General features: G+C 36.9%; 1 protein-coding gene across 1 annotated transcript; it reads right to left on the bottom strand.

The window, feature by feature from the left end:
- Positions 1-654: 654 nt before the first annotated feature.
- LOC137268396 (uncharacterized) lies at positions 655-16,368 on the bottom strand. The gene is made up of 17 exons (XM_067802965.1): positions 16,314-16,368; positions 15,890-15,946; positions 15,621-15,747; positions 12,060-12,149; positions 11,521-11,708; positions 10,574-10,622; positions 10,136-10,235; positions 9,473-9,564; positions 8,575-8,944; positions 7,887-8,236; positions 7,334-7,518; positions 6,394-6,474; positions 5,502-5,650; positions 3,147-3,192; positions 2,387-2,400; positions 1,334-1,442; positions 655-961 (listed from the first exon to the last, which is right to left on the bottom strand). Exons 1-17 carry the CDS (start codon positions 16,366-16,368, stop codon positions 723-725), a joined length of 2,301 nt encoding a protein of 766 aa, XP_067659066.1. The 3' UTR covers positions 655-722.
- Positions 16,369-22,470: the final 6,102 nt, after the last annotated feature.

The following is a 22,470-nucleotide window of genomic DNA, read 5'->3' as shown; positions in this document are numbered from 1 at the left end:
GATTGACAATGCCTGTCCCTAGTCTATCGTGCAGAGAAAAATTTGTTAAATAAACACCGGATTGATGAAGATGATACCACCAGTTTACTCACCAATTTGTTCAAGAGGTTCAAATCCAGTTTTCAATATGGCTAACAATATATGTTTCAAAGGTCTATCTGTTTGAAACCATAACAGTTAAAAGATTTTCTACCATTGAGAAAAGTGCTTAGGCAATTAAAGTCATAGTGACTCACACAACTGATGACAGAACCATTAAGATTCATGACTTCTTAATGTTCTAAAATCTGCAGTCTGTCAAGAGTGCAGTTTACAAAACATTGTTTTGTGGAAGTTTTGATCAGTGTATCTTTGCTAAAGCCACACCTACACGAGACTCATCTCCATAGCAGGGAATGATGCTTCAAGCTGCAAAGTTGCAGCTCTATCATCATAGTTGCAAATAATCAAGCCTGGTTCAAACATCCAATATTTCATAACGCGAACACTGTCTGCCCACTTTTATATTGTGACTCATTAGCAGTGAAACTACCCACTATTATCAACCAATAAATGTTGCTGTCAGTGTTAAAGACAAGCCTGGCAGAGTGGTGAATATGCACCATATACACCCACCAAGCAAGTATGCAACAAAGTGGAGAGATTGACTGAATGTATACATATCAACTGTAATATGACATTAGTGATGGAACAGCTTTAACAACAAATTACAATTATTCAATTTAAAACAAGTTAAAGATGGACGGTGACCGGTCTTCCCCTCCACCACTGCTGAAGGAAAAAGCAAAATCAGACTTGTTCGGAGTAGGAGTGTTGTCAGCGCCAAAATTGAAACTGAAGTTTTGAGGTGTTCTAGCTCCTCCAGTTGGTGACTCAAACATGGAGATGAAGGAATTGGAGCGATCGCTTCGCTCAGATCCTCCACTGAAAATAAAACTTGTTTCTGCTGTTTCAGGGTGCTCTGAAATATATGCAATGCTCATTATTGATACTGCAGATTATTACATCTTTTTGTTTGGTTAATTACATTGAAAGAGACTAAACATTATCTGAAGTTGGAGATATATTTTTTTCTGAATTTATCAAACATTAATCACTGATACACTTCATGATATTTTTCTGCCTTAGTTGATAAATCTGCAGATTTTCATTCCTCATTGTTTAACAAATTAGATAATGTTGATACTGGCAACATTATTCCTCAGATTTGAGTCCTCAAATAATGGAAAGTTAAATGACTTAAATGACAAACTGATTGTAACACATGAGTGTTAACAGGACTTTACACACCCTCAGAACAGTTATAATGAGATAATTAAGCTGTTTTTGTCACCTGGCTTATCTTGTGATTGGAATATATTCCCAGACAGAGGGGTATCAGGAGCAGAGCTGAACATGCTGGACATTGGTTGGTCCACGTCAGATCTGCCATCACTCGAGGACTGAAACATCCATGATGTCCAACCACATACACTTAAACAAGCTAATTGTGACATTAATGAAAACCAAATTTGTCTTACTTCACCTACAAAGCCACAAGCCCATAGAAACCCTATTTACAAATTTCAGGGGTCCTTACAGACAAATATGAGGTTTTCTATATTGAAATAATATGGTGCACAGTTCTGTATGGTAAGATCTGTTAATTACTTCAATAAAACATATATTTCCAGTCTAGAATTTGGTGAGTGAGTTTAGTTTTATGCCACACTCTGCAATATTCCAGCTATGTGGGGGTGGTCTGTCAATAAACAAGCCCGGACCAGACAAGCCAGTGATCAACAGTCTGTGCATCAATCTGCGCAATTGGGAACTGATGATGTGTCAACCAAATCAGAGAGTCTGACCACCCGATGTCGTTAGTCACTTCTTTCGACAAGTATTTTTGCCCTTTGTAGCGAACATGGATTGCTGTGGACTTATTCTGTCCTGGATCTTATATACCTGTGAAACATTACTTACTTTTTCTGTAACCATGTAAACATAACATGTTGACCAGGCCCCGATTTCTCGAAAACAAACTTATGTCTGAGTTTTTACTTAAGTGCAAGTTTTTGCACAATTTGAGAAAACGCAGGAACATGCATTTTCCAGAATGAAAGGAAATCAGTATCAGACTCAAACTAAGTAGACAATATGAGTTTGGCTGACAGATTTCTTTAGTAGTTTGGCCTTTTTTATTTTTTTAAAATGCAGTTCAGTTAAAAAATTCAGCTGTTTCAAATTGTCAAACTCAGTTTGAGATTTGAGTGGAAACTTAAGTTTGTTTTGAGAAATCGGGGCTAGGTCTCATAATCGGAGATGAGAAATTCCCACGGATTTCCATATCATTTTGGGTCTTTCATTGGGATCAACATCAGTGAATTTTGCACACTTTATTTGGTGCCTGTGCCTGCTTTCCTCCAATATTGAAATGTGACTATTCTCTTGCCTGCATATTTTTGTTACAATTTTTAAGTATACCATGACATTTAAGAATCCTGTATGTGACTAATCTGCCAGTTGTACAAAATCTGCATTAGGTCATGATCATGCTATTGATTGCAAGAATGAAAACTGCATCCATTCAGAAGCAGATACTTTGGAAAAGAGTCATCCTTACAATTTCAAATAATGACCTCACTTTTTAGATATTGCAGAATAACATGTCACGATTCTTACATTGTTTACAGAATACTTTATTTACACTACCATTAGACAGCAGCTATACTCTGTCTGGCTCAAAAGCAGAGAGATGAATTGCAGTCTAGCTCGAAAACTAATAATCGTAACATACTCAATGAAATGCTGATCATAATCAGAACATAATACCAACACTGTGAGGTTTTTGCAGAATATTTTTCCTTTAAAATAAAAAAGTTCTTTAACAAACTACCATTAAACATATTGTCAGTATTCTAAAGATAGTTTGTTGAACAACTTTTTTATTATTAGGACATAAATTCTGTAAATACGTCACAGAGTTGGTATAATGTTTTGATTATAATCAGAGTTTCGTTGAGTATGTTATGCTTATTAGGTTCTGAGTTACATTACAATTCATCGGTCTGCTTTTGAGCCAAACAGGCTATAGCAGGCCATTTTCACAAACCAACAGACTAAAGATGAGTAGAAATTTCTAACCTTATTGAGTGAGTGAGTTTCACCTGAACTGAAAGTCTGTAGAAAGGGACCTGGACTTTTACTCTCAATCTGTAATAAATAACACTGCATACACATCACACACTGGGATGACCGAGTTTAGGTAACATAACATGTGACACTCAACTGTTGATATGTCAACACTTTATATTGTATCAGGTTTGTACAGAAACCTGTTTACTGTGTACTTGTAAACGTAATGCTGAAAAAAAGAGCCCTTCAGGGTGTCATGAATTGCCTAATAAAGTTGTGATACAATTATACAAGCTTTGCCAGACATAGGAAACAAGATAAAGGTTATTACAAAGCCTGCAAGTTAGGTCAGTTCGTGTAATTGTGGAGGGTATCCCACAAGAAAGAAGAGTTTCAAAATTTTGAAGGGTTGTTGTTTAGTTTTATTCTATTCAGGTTGTTAAGAGTTGATTTCAGTAATTTGCTTGAGAAAAATATCATGCAGGGATCAAAATTATTAGTGCCATTTTATCGATGGCACAGCTAAAATTGAAAAGGCACAGTTAAATCTTGCCAGCGTGCCCTTATGGCACACTTGATTTGTTTGCTAGAGTGCATTAAAGTACGGTTTCATCGTTATTATCTTTAATGACTTAAAGTGATATTATGAACAATGACTAATGACAAAGCTTACAGGTCAGACAAGCAGCTAATCATCAATGTCCTTTCAAAGTTTGCTAGAGTGCATTAAAGTACGGTTTCATCGTTATTATCTTTAATGACTTAAAGTGATATTATGAACAATGACTAATGACAAAGTGTACAGGTCAGACAAGCAGCTAATCATCAATGTCCTTTCAAAGTTTGAGGTCAGTACGCCAACAAAAATACATACCTAGCATTGTTTTTCTCTCATAATTTATTAGTGAATGTTACAATACAATTTCAGCTTTAACATTCACTTCAAGTCATGTAATGTTTTGAAGTTTGATAGACAATGAATTTATGGCACACCTGAAATTGAAATGGCACAATAATGGCAAATTATCATGGCAGTGTCCATCAGGCCCACTTGAAAAAAACTTAACTTTGATCCCTGTCGTGTTTTTAACAACTTTTTATCTCCAATACATTTTTTTAACGTTATTAGGCCAGAACAAATTTATTTCTTGTTTTATGGATTTTTGTCCTCTGAGAACCTAAAGGCAGGCAGGGAAAAAAATAAGAATAAAATTTCCAATCAAAGTCATGTTCCTTCTAAATGCTCAAGGTATTTTACTTTTCACAATTTATGAAGTGAATATGGGTTAATAAAAACCTAAAAGGCATTTTCTTGTGAGTTTACATTTTCAGCCAATAAAAACATTAGGGATTTATTTTTTGAGCGGGGAAAATTAATTTTTTTTTTTCCCCTCTATTCTTGAAAAAATATGCCAGGCAGATCCGTAAAACAAGAAATAAAATTAGTCTGGCCTTACCAGATATTATAACATCTTTGGGACATTTAGTAAGGCAATTAGACCACGTTAGAAAACATTAACCAATGAGAATCACTGAATTTGCATACCTGTTAGCAATGAATTATTATCCAAATACACAATATGCATGTTGATGGTAAAGTTGCAATCAAAATAAACCTGAAGTGTGCTTCTCACTGTACATTAGTTGTTTTGCCAGAATAACCGCGTTTGAAGATTTTGTTTTCGAGGGACAGGTTTTACTTTTTGCTAGAAAGACTTCTTCCCATGTTTTACTTTTCGTTAGTAAGACCACTTCCCAGATTTTACTTTTCCTAAGTTTATATGGACATTAACATTCAAATGATTCATAAGTGTTTGAAATCAATTGAAAAATATCTTGTTAGCTCAAATTGCAACGGTTTTCTCAAGCAAGATTGGAACCGCATGTCTTAGATTCGTAGGCAGATGCTCTACTGCATGGCCACCAGACCGATGAAGGAGGTGATGTTAAATTATCTACTTCTAGTTACTGTCATTAAACTGATTTTACATGCATTTCAGTTATTGTTATGTAGCTTCATTAAATGATCATCTACATTGTAATTATCCATCACTGACGGTATATATTTTAGAGAAAACACTTCTCGGTTTTGGTAGACAGCGTAAAACCAATGGTTTTACACTGTCTACCAAAAGCCTCGGGTGGGGGTGGGGGTGGGGGTGGGGGTGGGGGTTCTCCTACACGTAAAACCTTGCTACCTGTCACATTAAAGAGTAATATTTGTCATCAATGCCTAGTAACTCAAGGAAACTTACAATCCAAGTTGTCCAAATTATACAAAGAGAAGACAGCCTTTGTAACATGAACGACAACAACATGACAATATAAATGTTACGACAGAGTTGTTATAAATATGTACGAGTATATCTAAAGGAGGCAGGTCTTACTTGTGCCCCATCAAACATTGGTCTCTGGGTGTACATAGGTCCTCCCGGGGACTTGGCCAGGGAGCTGACCTTTTGAAGGTGTTTCTCCAGGTCAAATGGACTCTCTGGATCGTTTTCAAATTCCGCAGTCTGCCCTGGAGTGGTTGGACCTAATAGGAAGGAAGAATAGATTTGACAAATTTTACATTAATTGAATCTAGTAAAAATTTTCAAACAAAACAATGGTATCATCTCTATCTCTGGCAAATAGGTAAATCAAAATTTTGTTAGTTCACAGACAAAATACACATGGAGAAAGCAAAAATAACAACAAAAGAAGAACCAATTACTGCATCGATATTTTAAGACAATGTTGATATGCAATATTAGATATGCTAACAAACTTATATTAATGTAACATAATAGTTTCTGAGAAAATGTACAACTGGAGATACTATGTATTAAGATAATCTAGGGCCCAAGATACCAAGCTCTGAACTCGTTTGTGATCATGACCAGTGACATAAGTGTCCAGTGTCATTTCTCCTGATAAGGGATAACAGAATAGCAGATGACAACACCACTTTCCACCCAATTTGATTATTGTTTGATTATATTAGTGATAACAAAGTGATTCAAAACTTTTATGGGTCTTTTAAGACTTCAGACAAATACATAATCATACAATCTGGCTGAAGGATTTAAGGTTCAGCAAATGTGTTATTGTTTAGTTCTACAGTCAGCACAATAACATATTTATCATGGCAGCACTTTCATAATTGAAAAAGTGTTCATAAACACAATGTTTCCTTAAACACATACCAATTTTCAGCAATGACATACTGAGACCAATGTACAACATACATCAACACCCTACATATCTGATACAGTAACAGTTTCAGGTAAAACATACATGGCTGGGATCTGTCAGGGCTCTCCATGACAACATTATCAGGTACTTCCTGTTGACTCTTGCTGGGACCAGAAGCCTCACCTGAAAATACATACATTGTACATACACTGGAATCCCACACCTTGAAGTTAGAAATATTGTTTGTCTCTGACTGAATCAATATGTCAACTAATAGACAACTATTAGTCAGTTTAATTTTTTGCCACTGGGAATAAACATGTGGTACTTAATCACGACAATGCTCAAAACATGTGCTGCTATAGTGAGTGAGTGAGTTTAGTTTTACGCCGCACTCAGCCATATTCCAGCTATATGGTGGCGGTCTTGTAAATAATCGAGTCTGGACCAGACAATCCCGTGATCAACAACATGAGCATCGATCTGCGCAATTGGGAACCGATGACATGTGTCAACCAAGTCAGCGAGCCTGACCACCTGATCCCGTTAGTCGCCTCTTACGACAAGCATAGTCGCCTTTTATGGCAAGCATGGGTTGCTGAAGGCCTATTCTACCCCGGGACCTTCACAGGTCATGTGCTGCTATAACCTCACTTCACTGGATTAGATGGTTTGTATCAACCAGAGTAATTTTCAAAACTCCACATTTGCTTGTATTACATATGATTCCTCTAAAACTGACATTTAGTTGATTCTTTAGTTTAAACACATTTTTTTTGGTTATATTTCAGTCTGTTGCCAATATATAGGTTGTCTTTTTTGATTTTAAAACATGTCATGCGTAAATATCTTTTTACATGCTATCAGGCATTCTTACCTCAGTACTTGTGGAAACATGTCCTCTAAGAATTTAAAATATAACATTGTCAGGGAGATATTCTTATTCACCAGAGAAGAATGTCCCTGAAAAGCCTGCTTTCTGTAGACCTTGGCATTGACATAAAACTACCAATATCACATAACAATCAAAAGTGAGCTCAACCTGGCTTATCAAAGTGATGGGATGTTACAGGTGTGATGGATGTGTGTTCCACGCTGGACGTGGGGTGTACAACTGGGCCAGTATCCAGTTTTCGTGGGGCAGTCAGGTTTGGACGTGAAGGGTAGTAATGATGTTGAGGCTCAATGACTGGAGACTGGAATCGAGATGAACCTACTGCTTCTGGGCTGAAAGTTTAAAAAGGCATCGTTTATATTCTTGAGTATTGGCTATGTATTTGTTCCGATAAATTCTAACATATATCTGTATGTGGGCTGTCCCAAGAGGATCTACTTGACAAATATATTACAAAGTACATTTCATGTATATATGATTCCTGCATCTGATCAGGAAATAGGTACTGCATGGAAACACAGGTATGAAAGCTGAAAAGGCTATGTAGTGTGACCATGCAAATTTCATAAACAATTATTGGTTAGTATAGTTTTCTGACATTTTTGGCTTAAGCATAGTAAGAATACGTGGGAATGGGGACTTATTTTTTCTCTAAGTGAGAGAGACTGTCAGGTAGGTGAGCTCAATTTCTACCCAGTACCTATTTTGAGATTCAGGAGTAGATGGAGGAACAGGTGCTTGTTTTGGTGGCACTCGGATCTGGTTCAGAACTATTGGCAACTTAGGGACAGATGTTGGGTGTCTTTTTTGCTCCCTTAGAGGTATACCCAGGGATGATCCTGACTGTTTGCCCGATGTCTGGATAGAGCTGACGCCATGTTTCATTTTGAGAGCAGGCACAGACGTAGATTTTGGAAAGTGTGGAATCTGAGGTGAGTGTACTATCTTCGGAATGAATGATCTTGATTGTCCTGGCTGGAGCTGTGATTTCGTCTCTTTGGATATAAAACTTGGCATAAGAACTGCCTGGGGTGACCTAAAGTTTGTTGACTGTAAACACAAACAAATGTAACCCTCAGTTATTGAAAATTCAAAAGATGATTAAGCAGTTTATTAGAAACATTATACAGATTCTTACCAGGATAGGTATCTTGTTAACACGTCTCCTTGTACCAGAAACCGTTCTACTCTTAGAAGTTTACATGACAATTGGTTGAATACAGTAGCTATATACATGTATTCTAATTCAAACTGATGCAGATTGGACTACTAAGGTGCAAATATAGTTAAGGTATGATCAGGTATCATCAGGTCTCGTATAGTTCATTGTCTAATGCAATGAGTATACAAACTATCGCACAGTAGTTTCCCACACATAAGTAACATACCTGTGGTAAGTGTGAAGGGGGTGTGGTCCTATTTTGTGTCCCCATCTTCATAACAAGAGGTGAGACCCTGCACTGTGTTGTGTCATTAGTAACAGGGACTGCGTTTATATTTTCTTCAGCTGGAGAAGGAGGAGGGGCCCTTGTCTGCATGCTCGGAGAGAGTAGAGGAGCATTTATATAGATCTCAGCCATTCTTGTCACTGGTATCTCTTCAGCAGTTGCCTGTTGAGGTGGTGATGCTTGCTGCTGAATACTCTTCATCACTACATCATTTGCAGGAAGTGACTGCATGTCCATGTTAACAGTTAGTTCTTGAATCTCTGCAGAGTTGTTGACATTCACGTCAGTTTCTGCCTTGTTGTTGTAGATTCTACAAGTAGAAGCAGTAAACTGTATATCTCAGGTTACCAGTATCATCAGTTTCTTAACTAGTCTCCCTCAACAATATCTCACCTTTACATATCTAAAGTTGAATACAGGCAAGGACAAGTCACTGAAAACATTAGCCATGCTTGCACTCCATGCAAAAGAGTCTCCATTTATATATTTAGAGTATACATTTACACTGGAGAACTGTTCTATCTTTGAAGAGGTAACTGATGGTTGAACTTCTTTATTCCTTGAATACTATTGGTACAAGGGTTCATACCTTCAAGCACAGGCAAATCATGAAGGTACTAGATTTGTCACTAGTAGCTGTAAATGTTACAAATAACTAGTGGAATGTAGTTTTCATGGATTTATCTCAGTACATTGAGAAATAGAATTGACAGTACCCAGGATGATTATTTCTTGCAGTGATGAAAGTAATTTGTAGAATGCTGATTATTTACAGTCTGTCATCACTAAACTGGAATACTGCAGAAAACAACACAGTATTAAAATCAGTCAGACATACCCTATCATGGTGGACATATCTTCTCCAAAGCTGTCATCAGAGATATTGGCTGGCTGTTCATCAGTCCCCTGTCTATCCGAAACATCTGTTCCCTTTCAAACAAGAATACTGAATAAGCTTATGTCAATTTTAAAAGCTCCATAGTAAATGGGATTTTTTATCAGTATGTCAGCTATATATATATACAGCTGTGAATCTGGTAAATGAAGACAAAGCAATATTGATAAACTATGAGCCATGTAATGTATTACAGTACACAAACACATCTATGCTAGTGAAACTAGTGGTTAATATCTTTCGCAAATTTTGACTGGAGTGTGATGGCAACGAACCATGTCATACTATAGTTACCACTCTTACAACAAACAGTGGTGCTCTGCCCCACAGACTTCAACTGGATCCAGGATAGAAAATGCAACAATGCTTGTCATTAGAGGCGACTAATGGGATCAGGTAGTCAGGCTAGTTGACTTTGTTGACATATATCATCAGTTCCCGATTGTGCAGATCGATGCTCATGCTGTTGATCACTGGATTGTGTGGTCCAGGCTTGATTAGTTACAGACTGTCGCCTTATAGCTGGAATATTGCTTAGAGCAGCTTAAACTATACTCACTCATCCAACTGGATCCTGGGAATCAATGGTTTGTCAGGTCTTCTTACCTCCTCATGTCTGAAGTGCTTCTCCTGAATCTCCCTCAGCTCTGCTTCAAACTGAGTCTTCTCCAACACAGCATGCTCGGTGTCTAGCTTCATCTCAGCACTGGTGGGCATAGGGATATAACTACCTGGTGTATGATGTTACAGGGGTAACAGGAGAGAACTGGGAATATTTTAGCTGTTGCATAAACACAATACCTTGTTCAGTGTTAAAAAGCAATGAGACAACCACTCCTGCAGGATTCTGTTTCCACCACTTACGCCAAACCATAGTGGCATTTCAAAACATGAAGATATTTTGAAAATACCATCAAGACAGATCTCATAGGATACTGGGTTTTTGGAGTGGACAATCTGTATTACTAGAAGACTTAAATGCTATGAGTACCATGTGGAGCTATGGCTAGCCCAGCCTAATCCATATATTTCTATGAAGGATACAGTTTGATGATGAATTTGTTCAGGTTTTTAAAGCTGATCTCTGATCCTCCTGAAAAATGGAAACATCAGAACAGGATATGGAATTATTTCTTTATATTCTTAACATCTTGTACAGATCACTACATCTTCAATTAGGATTGGTATTATAATGGACTCAATGTTTAAGATCTGTTTATACTGTAACTTGTTGAGGTATCCTCCACACAATAGGATACAAGGTCAATGTGTTCGCAGTTGGTAACTTCAAGCCTAAGTCATGTTAAATTTCTTCCCGATCATCTGGTAACAGCTCATACATCAGAGTATGCCATAAAAATACACATAGAAGTCAAGAAAGAAATTTGGATATTTAAAATGAAAGTTCTTGGCACGACTTTGTATGAAATGACAAGCATGACATCTCAGTGACCAAAATGACTACCTCACAAGGAGGAACTTGCACAAGATCAGAGACCATTATCTGGGCTCTCACAAGATGTAGATACTGAAGCAAAAATGCTTTGGCACTTACTTTTCTAGCCAGCTCCAGATTGAGGCAATGTCTTTATGATAATACGCATCTAATATTCGTGACTGTGACAAAAATGTAATCATGGTGTATGGTATCAATGTTAACAAATCATTTCTTGAACTTTACTACACCACCAACTACCTCCCCCCCCCCCCCCTCCATATCTGTAAACATTCTTATCGAGTACCGAACAATTATCTGTTGTATTCATAATCCCAACAGTGAGATCAAAAGGGATTCTAAATCTCTGGCACTGCACACTATTTGGATACCGTTGGTGAATTACATTCAAAATATTGTAAAGAATTTATCAAAATCCTAATGGGTGACATTCCTGCAGCACTCCCTGGCTTCATTTTAACCACAGATCAATACATTCTTCCATATATGTTTAATCTTTTGACGAGGAAGTCTGACTCAGCTGCTGTACACCTACCTTGTGCCTCATCAATTTGTCTTTTTAGAGTGTTGATTTTATCTTCAGTTGCTTGCAGGATTTGCTCCTTGGTGGCTATCTCCTCCTGGTACATTGCCAGATCCTTCACTAAGGGAAATGTCTTGTACTTCACCATATAGTCAGCATAGATGTCTTCATAGTGTTTCACCACACCTTCATGCTGGAGTCTGTACATGGAAAAATTAACATGAACTCAATGGACTCTGATCATGACCATTTCGTGAGTGAGTGAGTGAGCGAGCACTGATTCAGTTGCATTTTGACCAGTCCTGTCATCTTTGTATGTATAGTGACATTTTCAAATCATGCCCCATCTAAAAAATGAGCTTTTCTTTTGTTCAAGATGGCCTTGACCCCAGGAAGAAATCATGTGTACGTGATACGATATCTCTGAGATGTGAAAACACTACCTGTCATATATAAAAGTACCAGAAAAGTTACTAACGACACAACATATTTTTAGCCTATAATGCTTCAACTTAGATGTAATGAAATCCCACTGAACCATATCACTCTACCTTTCATCTTCCCCATTGGCAATGAGGCAGTTGAGCTTTCTGTTGAGGGCCACTTCATGCTCCATTAGGACCACCATAGTCTTCCTTAGGCTGAAAGCAACAACCACAGGTGAAGAAAGTATACAGTATCACACAATAAAGTATACAGTATCACACAATATCTGGCAATATACCAAGGTACTACACTCATGGTTTATAACTTGAACTTGGATATATGTAGTGCATGTACTTATATATAATTCCAGGTAGAATAATGGTAGCAGATACTAATTCTTCCAGTCATTCCATTAGATTAAGGCACAAAGTACTATTAATCATTATTATCAAAACTATAAACATGCATTTACATGATCCTCACAGAAAAACTACAGCAAAATATAAAATCTGACTTTGAGGATCACTTTTTACATACACACATTTTTATCAGACAGTTTTAGGAGTCTATATTAGACTTCCAGTTTGAGCAGAGTCTTATTTGACAGCAATGTCCAGATGTATGCTATTCTGGCAGTGGAAGAGCAGATTTATTGTATGATATCCTACAACAACTGGTTTGTACTTTCTACTGCATATTAATAATCAACTGCATTCATAATCCTGACATCCGCAGTTATCCAGTGTAACATATCTTCTTCATTTAGCATGAAAGTATAGGGATCTTAAATCTTAAAGATTTATGATTTAATATTAGGGCAGGAAATCTCACAGTCAATACAGAATATTCCTAATCATTAGAAAAGGGAAATTTTACATTTGGTACTTGAAGACGTTTTCATTTTGAAATATTAGCCTTGCTCCAGGTATGTCCTGAATAATATATCCAAGGATGTAATTCTAACTAAAGAAAGAAAGTCCAGATAAGTTGCTATTACAATTTGAGGACACTAGTCTTTTACAGGGACATATTACTTAAATATGAAATTAGAAACTATGAGGCAGACTAATAATCATTTCATCATGAGTAAATACTGGATTGTGATTGGTTATTTAAAGTCATTCAGAGGTATATAATCACGTTATTCAGGCCTGAGACTGATTTTCCATGAGAAAGACATATTATAATTCTGTTATACTAACTCTAATTTCAAAATGCTGTAGGTGTATTTCCTTATTATCTCAGATACTACTACAGGCTAATGAACTATACTTGATCAAAAACCAGTTTCTCCCATGCAAACTCTCAGCGCTACTGTGGTGCTTAATATTCCAGAATGCTTTATCATCACGCCAATCCATCTGATTTTTTTTACTAAAATATATGTACTTTCTCAAACACTTAATATGTATACATCTTGTATGTACATTTATTACCTACAAGGGCAAACATATCAGGGTTCAAATTTTTCATATTATGCCCTAGGGTAAAATATCACTTTCTCACAGTGATGTGACATCATGGACAATGCTATGACATCACGTTTCTTCTGTGACTTTGCCTTTCTACATGCGGCAATGGCAGGTAGCTACCCTGTGTTTGAAGGTAGGTTTGGGTTTTCTTCAAGTAGACGACTTTGGTAATATACAGAATATTATATCTGTGCCCACATCACAGTATGTTTACGACACTTGTGCCTAAATACATGTATTGGTATATCACTCGCTCTTGCTAGGGAAATACAAACATTTAGCCACTCATGTCGTAAACATAGTATGACATGGAAACTCATGAGGGGCACAAAATCCCATCGCCCAATGCCTGGGACACGTTAGTTTTCATTTCAGGCAATCAGCTAGTGGTATCTATCTTACTTGTCCATGGTCTACTAGATCATTTCAACTTATGGTTACTTATGGTACCAGCTATGCAAATATGCATCTCCAAAGTGGTGAAAATGGTAGTATCAAGGTTGAATATTATTAGTTCCATAATAATATTAGTAGTTAACTAATTAAAATCCATAAAATCAAATGGAATCACAGATCTATCTTATCTGTAGCAGGGGTTTACATAGTGTGTGATTCCTACGTATTTGACACAACAATTTTGTAGAAAACTCTCAAATCATTATCATACAAGTCAAGCTTGATGCAAGTTTTTTGACTCTCCTAATACAGTTCAATAAAATCAATATCTGATTAGCAAACAATGATAGTTTTCATGAGGGCGTCATTAATTTAGATATTTCTTTCAATTCATGTTAATAACTATGCATTAGAGTGAATGAATCACAAGGGCAATTATTTGTGTAGGATACTTCAGTTTGTTATGACTGAATTGAATATTGAAACATGCACTATTAATTAACTAACATATAAATGGCAATACAACACAGAACTACAAAATCTTCGCAAACCTCTGGCTTTTTGATAAACATGAAAATAAACATTACACTAGTGTTCATTTCATGACTCCAAAATGCTGAAAGTGACTCCAAAGAATGAATACTGTGAATCATCACTGCTCTATTTTTTCAAAGTCTGGGTAAAACCCTGCAGTTCTTACATTGAGGAGACTGTTCATTACTATTTACAAACTGAAAATGATGGAAAATGATTTGGGATAATAAATAGAGTCTCACTTGAGTGTCTTTTCATATGAAATACATGAGTAGTTGTTGATAAATATATATGGTTGAATGGATAGCCTCCTAAGATTTAGACTATATTTGACTTACACTCGGGTAAAAATCTCTACATATTTGAGAAGGGAATGATTTCAGGTCATGTTGCTTCCATGATTCTTGAACTATAATGTTTAACATGCAAAATACTGTTATGTTACTTTTAAACTATTTTAAAGACCTTCAAAACAAATCTTAATTCCTTTATTCTTTTACAGTGTAATTGTTTTTTTCTTCATTTCTTAACACAGGAAAGATTTGGAAACATGCCATCCAAGTGATGGTGGCTTGAAAATAACTGAGTTTGTACACAGAAAAATACTTCTTACATATTTTGCTTATCTTCAAACATTATCTGGCACAGAGTTGCCACCTTGTATATAATGGTAAAAGTGCTGGTTATCATTCATGATATGCAGATAGATAATTGGAACTAAGTAACTGATCAATAACAGATTGTTATCATAAAACCCACCACAAGACTCACGTAGGCAATAACGGGACACAATGATAATATAGTGCAAATGAAACAGGCAGTTATTAATACCACAATCTTGATGATCAAGGACATAAATTCCTGACACACATGAGTGTGATGTACACATTGTAGTTTTACAGGTCAAGAAACTGCATCCATTGTTTATGTCTTGATCTACCAAACATAACAAGAAGAAACATACTTTCTAAAGTTTTTGCTGTTTCATTTTATGAATATCAATTAGTCTACCAAGCCCATCAATAATTGCTGATGCAAGCAAGTTCAATCTATTGCTTGATTATTCAATCAAAGAATGCCATTAGTACATCCTGAATGTTACTTGTCTTGGACAAGTGGACTATGAATCAATTAATATGATCCTGCTTTTAAGCAGTTTAATTGAAAGGATTTCTTCTGAAACATACATTTTCTACAGATGTCTGCATAATTATTCTAGACACACAGACCCAAGATTGAATACAAAAAAATATGAAAAAGAGTCAACAAAAATATACATTCTACCTTTCACAATTGTCTCTGTTCAGGGTAAACTGTTTGTGAGCACGTTTTGTGTCCTCATCAAGTTGAGATATAGCTTCTTCCAGCTTTAATGTTTCCCTTTCCTTCTCCTCAATCTCCCTTTCATAGGCTGTGAAAAAATAGCATCAAAGGACTTTTAAACCTACAAATAAGGGTGAGGTTCACAATGATGTTGGGTATAATGCTTTGTGACTTGTCTGATTGAACTGCATTGATTACAAGTTAACATAAACTTAGTCAGGACTTCTTACCTTCAATTTGCTGATTCTCTTTTTCTATTAGCTTGACATACTGCTTGTTTTCAAATTCTGCAAAAAAAGTAATCTGACACCATGAGGATCATTTTCTAAGATGCCATAGGTAATGGCATTTTATAAAAATGATCATTAGTTTTTGTACATCATATGTTTCTGAGAGCAGTGCGTACTCCTGCTAGTGCTATAGCATGGGATGATGTGTCACAGGCACTGCAAATTCTTGAATGATGACTGTGAAAAAGGCCTGAAAACCAGCATTGGATCTGATTTCATAAATAGATATACACCTACAATCCACCAAACATATAAAACCGATTACAAATCGAGCTGCCTATATCATAAATCAACAGACACTGTTCTGCAATATCTTAACAACAGGCGTGGTCACAGTAAAAATGTATGGAAGAATTGATATTACCACAACTCTGAATCAGTCTGTCCAAGTCCATAACTGCACCATCATTGAGAGCCATGCTACATTTCTGCCCCAGAAACAAAGATAATAAAAGAAAGAATACAATCAGTTAACAGGCAAAATGTCTAAAAGATAGCTGTGTCATTTATCTGCCATGGAGAGGAAACCAATTGTCTAAATCATTCAAGTGAAGATTATGAAATGCATTGGTTGTATCTTGTGAATCAATCACAATGTTACAATAATATTTCACAATTTATTCTTGCTATCAGGTTGTACATTTAAACACAATTAAAGATTAATCATTGAAAAGATACCTCTTTATCAACATATCACCTAAATTTAGCGATCACTAAAGGATAGCTTCCATCCAAAACTATCGTCTGCAAGGTCGCCAAAATTCAAGAAGGATAACTCTGATGAGAATTATTCGAAGCTCCCTACACAGAAAATGTTTAAACCATGTTAGGAGTTTGTCTGTGGTTACCATTGAGATCGACCATTTAATAGGACGGCTATAAAGACTTTGCTAATGAAAGTAGTAAATGCGTGCGTGCGTGCGTGCGTGCGTGCGTGCGTGCGTGCGTGCGTGCGTGCGTGCGTGCGTGCGTGCGTGCGTGCGTGCGTGTGGAGGGGTTAATTCAACAACCATTCCATGAGCTGATACCCATGTGCAACCATTCGGAAGAGAAGTTCATTGTGGTTGGTTGTGGTGTGGGTGCGTTGTTACTGCCATCACACACTCAAAACTGGCTAAACACCACATGTGGTTGCAACCATATCGACTCAGTTAGTAATTATTCAATCAAAAAATATTTTTCTGATCTTCCTAGCCTGTCAAATAGACACATTTTATAGCTATATTTAAACATCACAAACGTACCCAATTGTTCTGAAACGTCAATAAAGAGCTATTGTTGTTTCTTCTTGCTCAGTTCCATTAGGATTTCATTGCTCAGTTCAGTCGTTATTCTGGCGTTCATTAAGATTTTGTATTATTCCTATATCCTATATCTATAATTCTTTAAAACGTACTTTGAACGACATCATTACTCATTTTAGTATAGAAAAATATTGCGAAAAGTCTTCATTTTACCAGGGAGCCTATATAGAGGGGGAGAAGAAACTCCTCGAAAAGCCGTTGAACATATGTCTCGGGTCGTTACGTAACCAGTGTAGCCAATATGGTGGCAGCGTAGTATGTAAGATTGAGCCGGTTTTAGTTTCAACAGGAGATGAAGTTCACTGAGTGTTATAACAACTGAAATCCAACATGTATAAGACAGACTAACTATTTCTTACCTCAGTGTAAATTAAATAATTGGTATTAGTGTCCGTTTTAGGAGAGTAGATTTGTAGTAACGTTTCAGGTCGGAACGTTAGAGCTTCTATTCTCGATTCACCGATAAAAACTTCTTTCACACATTCGTGTAATTTTTAGAAGAACATACCTTTAGTTGAAAGGTATTCGCAAAAACATCTTTCACATACACCTTTAATTCATATGAGGGGAATATGCTATCAGATGAAATGTGTTTGCAAGTAATAGTGATAGTTCCATATAAATCTAAAACAAATTGTTAGGGTGTATTTGAGGTGTGTGAAAAATATGACATATTGCCGATCTGATCTGATTCGCCATTGATGCTTGAGGGTTATAGTTCCATAACTTCTTTATTTCTTGTTGATCTTATTATTTGACAAAACTGGAAAGGTGTTTTAGAACGCTTTGTGACAGTTTTACAGTTTATATTTGAGGGCAGTGTGACAGTGTCAGTTATCATTTTGTTAATGTCCATTCCATTCCCCACATGCAATAAGATATCTGGATTAATTATTGTGAACAAAAATGTTTCAAAGTAGATTTTTTAAAAGGACAACTGATGTTAACACGTGTTCTCGCGATACTTTTGCGTTCTTTAACGTGTTTTGGGAGGGAAGGCCGCGGTGTATCATCTATTCTTTCATTCATTCACATATGTACTTCTTTCTTGTATTCTTTTACTTTATTTCATTCATTCATTCACATAGTTCTTGCTCTTAATTCTTACTATAATTTATTCATTCATTCACAGTAAAATTCCGACTGATACAATTAACTGGCTGAAGTTCTGTTAAACGAGGGATAATCTACAAAGTATATACTCAATATAGTCTCCCTGGTTAAACACAACTAAAGTTGGACTGGGAACAAGCCAGGTCACTGTGTGCGTTGGAGCATGACGAGGCACACGTTAATTAGTACAAATGGTAAAGAAAGCAAATGAGTGACCTATCCCTGTTGTAGAGTATCTCTGGTTTTACGAATGTCAAGACCTTTCTCGGACGATGACTAGTTTTGCTATTTGAACTGCAAATTTTAACCTTTAACCTTTAACCTCCATTCGCTCTCACTAGTAGTTAAAACTTGATAAACCCTCTTGAATACTAATTTAAGACATGGATAGAGCGTCGAATACCTCATAGCACGGATAACAAGTAACTCTTGGAAATCCCGTTGTCATGTTTTCTCGATAGGAAATTCCCGCACAAGCAAAGCTAGTAAAGTAACAGCGTCGGAATATGACAGTTCAGAAAGTATTACTCAACGGCAGAACCCAACGTCACGAGAACTATTGTGCAATACCACCACGAGACACACAGTACAACTCTGAAGTGGTTTACAATGGCTTCAAAACTATTCGCTCGGCTGCATGAGAATTAACTGTGACGATGACACGAGACCAGGACAGTGACCCCACATATATAGTTAAACACGTCTTTTCAAGCAACCAACCAGTCTTTTATATTTTAGAAAAGTGTCCAGAACGTGTCGAGACCTGACGCTATTTAAATCTGCTAACTAGACTGACGAGGACGACGGTCTTCAAGTTTTCAGAGGGGACGGATGACGGGGATTTACTCTCGGGGTTCGCGCAGTACTTTTATACCCAGATAATGCACTTTTATAGTTTATTAAGTGTTCTTATTTCAGGCACAGCTAAATATAACAGTTTGCATTGCTTGCATGGTGCAAAGTCCTAATTACCCCCGTGATAAAGTCACGATACACTGCAGCTCTTTCTTTAACCACCCGGAACGTACAAAAAAGCTTTTCATGTTGAATTATAAATTTTAACGTAAGTCTATTATTTGTTTAATGGGTTTTTTCTATAGTGAATGCGCAAAGAACCATGATGAACAAACATGAGGTCTGAAAAACTGTTCATTGATCTTTTGTTATCGATGCTGAAACTCAGTTAACTATACCCTGAAGTTACAGAAATGACGATTTTGTGTTCTAGAAGGGTGATTTTGTTTGGCAAATCTGCATGTATAAAATTGTTAGTCAAGTAGACGAACAAATTGATTAAAACTAATTACATGTACCTACTGAACATATTTAAAACACAAAATTGCAACTGTTGATTGATACTGCCAAAGTTATTTTCGATGAAAAGGTCGAGTCGAAAGTGAAATGTCCAAAAACCAAACACAAGGAATTATGCTTCTGATCTAAAGCATCTGACCCTTATCCACAGACATCACACTTCTGAAATACCCGACCCTGATCATGAGACATTTGAACCTCATTCAAATATGCTACACTTCTGAAACACCAGAAGACGACGTTATGCTGCTAAACTGAAACAGTTGCGGCCATGTCTTCTCGACCCAAGAGTAGCCTCTTTTAAAAGACGACCCACTCAAGTCTGGAATCGCCCAATCTAGACTTTCTCATCCCAAGATTCATTTTAATTTTGTTTAATTTGTCCGTAAAATAGGATTTCGGGGACGTAATCTTTTCCCTTTTCCACTTTGATGTGCGTTAGCGTTTCATTGTGTGTCGACATTTCACCAAAATACCTTCTGGCAGTTTGCTGCGAATTATGTATGCATGTTTTTACGTGTATGTTAACTTGCTGACATTTTTTAATTCTGATCGATTTCCGATTGTAGATAGAAAGAAAGACTACGAGTAACATGTAGATTATCATGTCTTATGTCGTCTGCTCAAGAGTAATTTATCGTCTGCTCTGACATCCGAGTCGACTGCTGCTTAATTAAAGGTAGGCGAAGTCATTCGATATGTAGATAGCTGAAGAACTTCATCTTCCCTGGGCGAGTTAATATTTAATGTCGTACTCCGCCTTTATTGATTTTATCGTCTGCGTCAGCAACGAGAGAGAGAGAGAGAGAGAGAGAGAGAGAGAGAGAGAGAGAGAGAGAGAGAGAGAGACAGAGACAGAGACAGAGAGAGACAGAGACAGAGAGAGATGGGTAAAATTGAAAGGAGAAAATATACTGTTTAATGAAAATTGAGGGGTGAAAGGCTGGGTGACAGGAGACCAGAATCCTGAAAACGTCTGCCTTTATATAGTATCTACTCATGTGCGACACACGCATCTTTCGCCTCATAACAGTCGTGCCCTTCATTAGTGAAATGCCCAACGGTGTTCATCCAAACCCACAGGTCCACACGTCAGAATGAAACATATATGTAGACGCGAAGCATGCAAGTCCGCACGTGAGGCTACTTTGAATGGGGAACAAAAACTCTTGGTAGTACAAATACATCTGTCGTAATATCCATATCAGTAGATATCGTATGATAGCCTGGATATTGTATAACATACAGTTAAAGTGCACCTACACTTACAAGTATGTACTTGTCTGATTCTGATCATTCAAATATATATAAGTACAATGTATAAGGTAACTGATAATGCATAAGAAAAAGCACCCATTCAAATTACGGATCTCCGGTGACAGAGATGTATATCAATCGGAATATAAAGTCAGTGTATTCGGTACACTCGTTTGCAAACTGCACTGTTGATATATTCAAAATGTAACACGCTGATTGCCTAATATATTGCAGATATTATATAGCGAAACTTAAGTGAAATCCAGAAATGCACGGGTAAATTGTTGACAAAGAAAGGATCTTGGGTTCGAACTCAGAAGTATAATAGACACGCGAGCTATGTTTGAGTCCGCTTTGGTTGATCGTCATTGTTGTAATGTAATGGATTGTCTGGTCCACACTCCATTTTTTACAGAATGTCGCCGTGTTGTTCTGAGTGCGGCGTTAAACAGTCACCCAAAGATTAAATGTAGCCTAATTCATTAGGAAAGGGTTTGCATGTTGTTTAAGTCGCACTCGGCTATATCCCTGCTGTACGACGGCAGTTGGTAATGAACTGAGTTTGAAAATCCAGTGACTGACATTATGAGCATTGACCTACGACATTAGGATACGCCCAACAGCCTGATCTCGTCCTTAACCCCTAAGGTCGCTATATGGTTGAAGCATAACAATGACTTCAAAAATGACCTTGTGCCCTCATGACAAATACAGGGCGCTGAAGATCAATTTCAACCTTGATCTTTCTCCCTTGATGTAGTTACAACTACATTACTACATGTCTAAAATCCGACACAATATCGAGGAGGTTGATTTGTAGGTTTGTCATAGTTGTACTACTTTGTCACGGCAAAAAAACAAAACAAACAAAACAAAAAAAAAAACCCAAACAAACAACAACAAAAAAAACACAAAAAAACAAGTCTTAGAACGTTTACGTCTTACGAACGAGAACAAACCTTGACACGCAACGAGATCGAATTGCGATTCGAACACAAGATTCGTTCTGGTCCGACAAAGGGACGCCAGTCTGCACAGTAAATTGAGGCCCACTCGGTACCCATACATTCTTTGAGCATATATACTTTAGCAGTTTGCATAGTTTAATATCATAATTCTGATGCGGCACCAAAACAATCCAAGTGATAACCTGCTATAAATATCCAGCAACATTATTGAGGACTTTCGTCCTTACTGAATTTTCGTCCTTATTGGTGAAAGCGTTCACTCGTCACGCTTTTCACTCGGCAAGGTCGGGGCTCAGTTCCCAATAGGGGTACACTGTACCTCACCATAAATGTCATTTTCTGACTGGCTGAACGCGCGTTTATTATTTTCAATGTACCCCACTAACATATATGGTACCCACTCGGTACTTTATGGTAGTACTTCATTATCTCGAATAACATTGAATAAAGCGTGGTGCAAGGAAATTACCGACGTTTTGCAAATGCAAATCGATGGAAGGGAGATAACTCTAAATCTGTGTTTCTTGTGTCGTCTTGCGATGGCCACGTCAAGATTTGCCTTGCA

The sequence above is a fragment of the Haliotis asinina genome, chromosome 16, assembly GCF_037392515.1.
Source record: "Haliotis asinina isolate JCU_RB_2024 chromosome 16, JCU_Hal_asi_v2, whole genome shotgun sequence".
In the NCBI taxonomy this organism is placed as follows: Eukaryota; Metazoa; Mollusca; class Gastropoda; order Lepetellida; family Haliotidae; genus Haliotis; species Haliotis asinina.
Note: the sequence above shows the minus strand (reverse complement) of the source record. Positions and strands in the feature narration are given on the sequence as shown.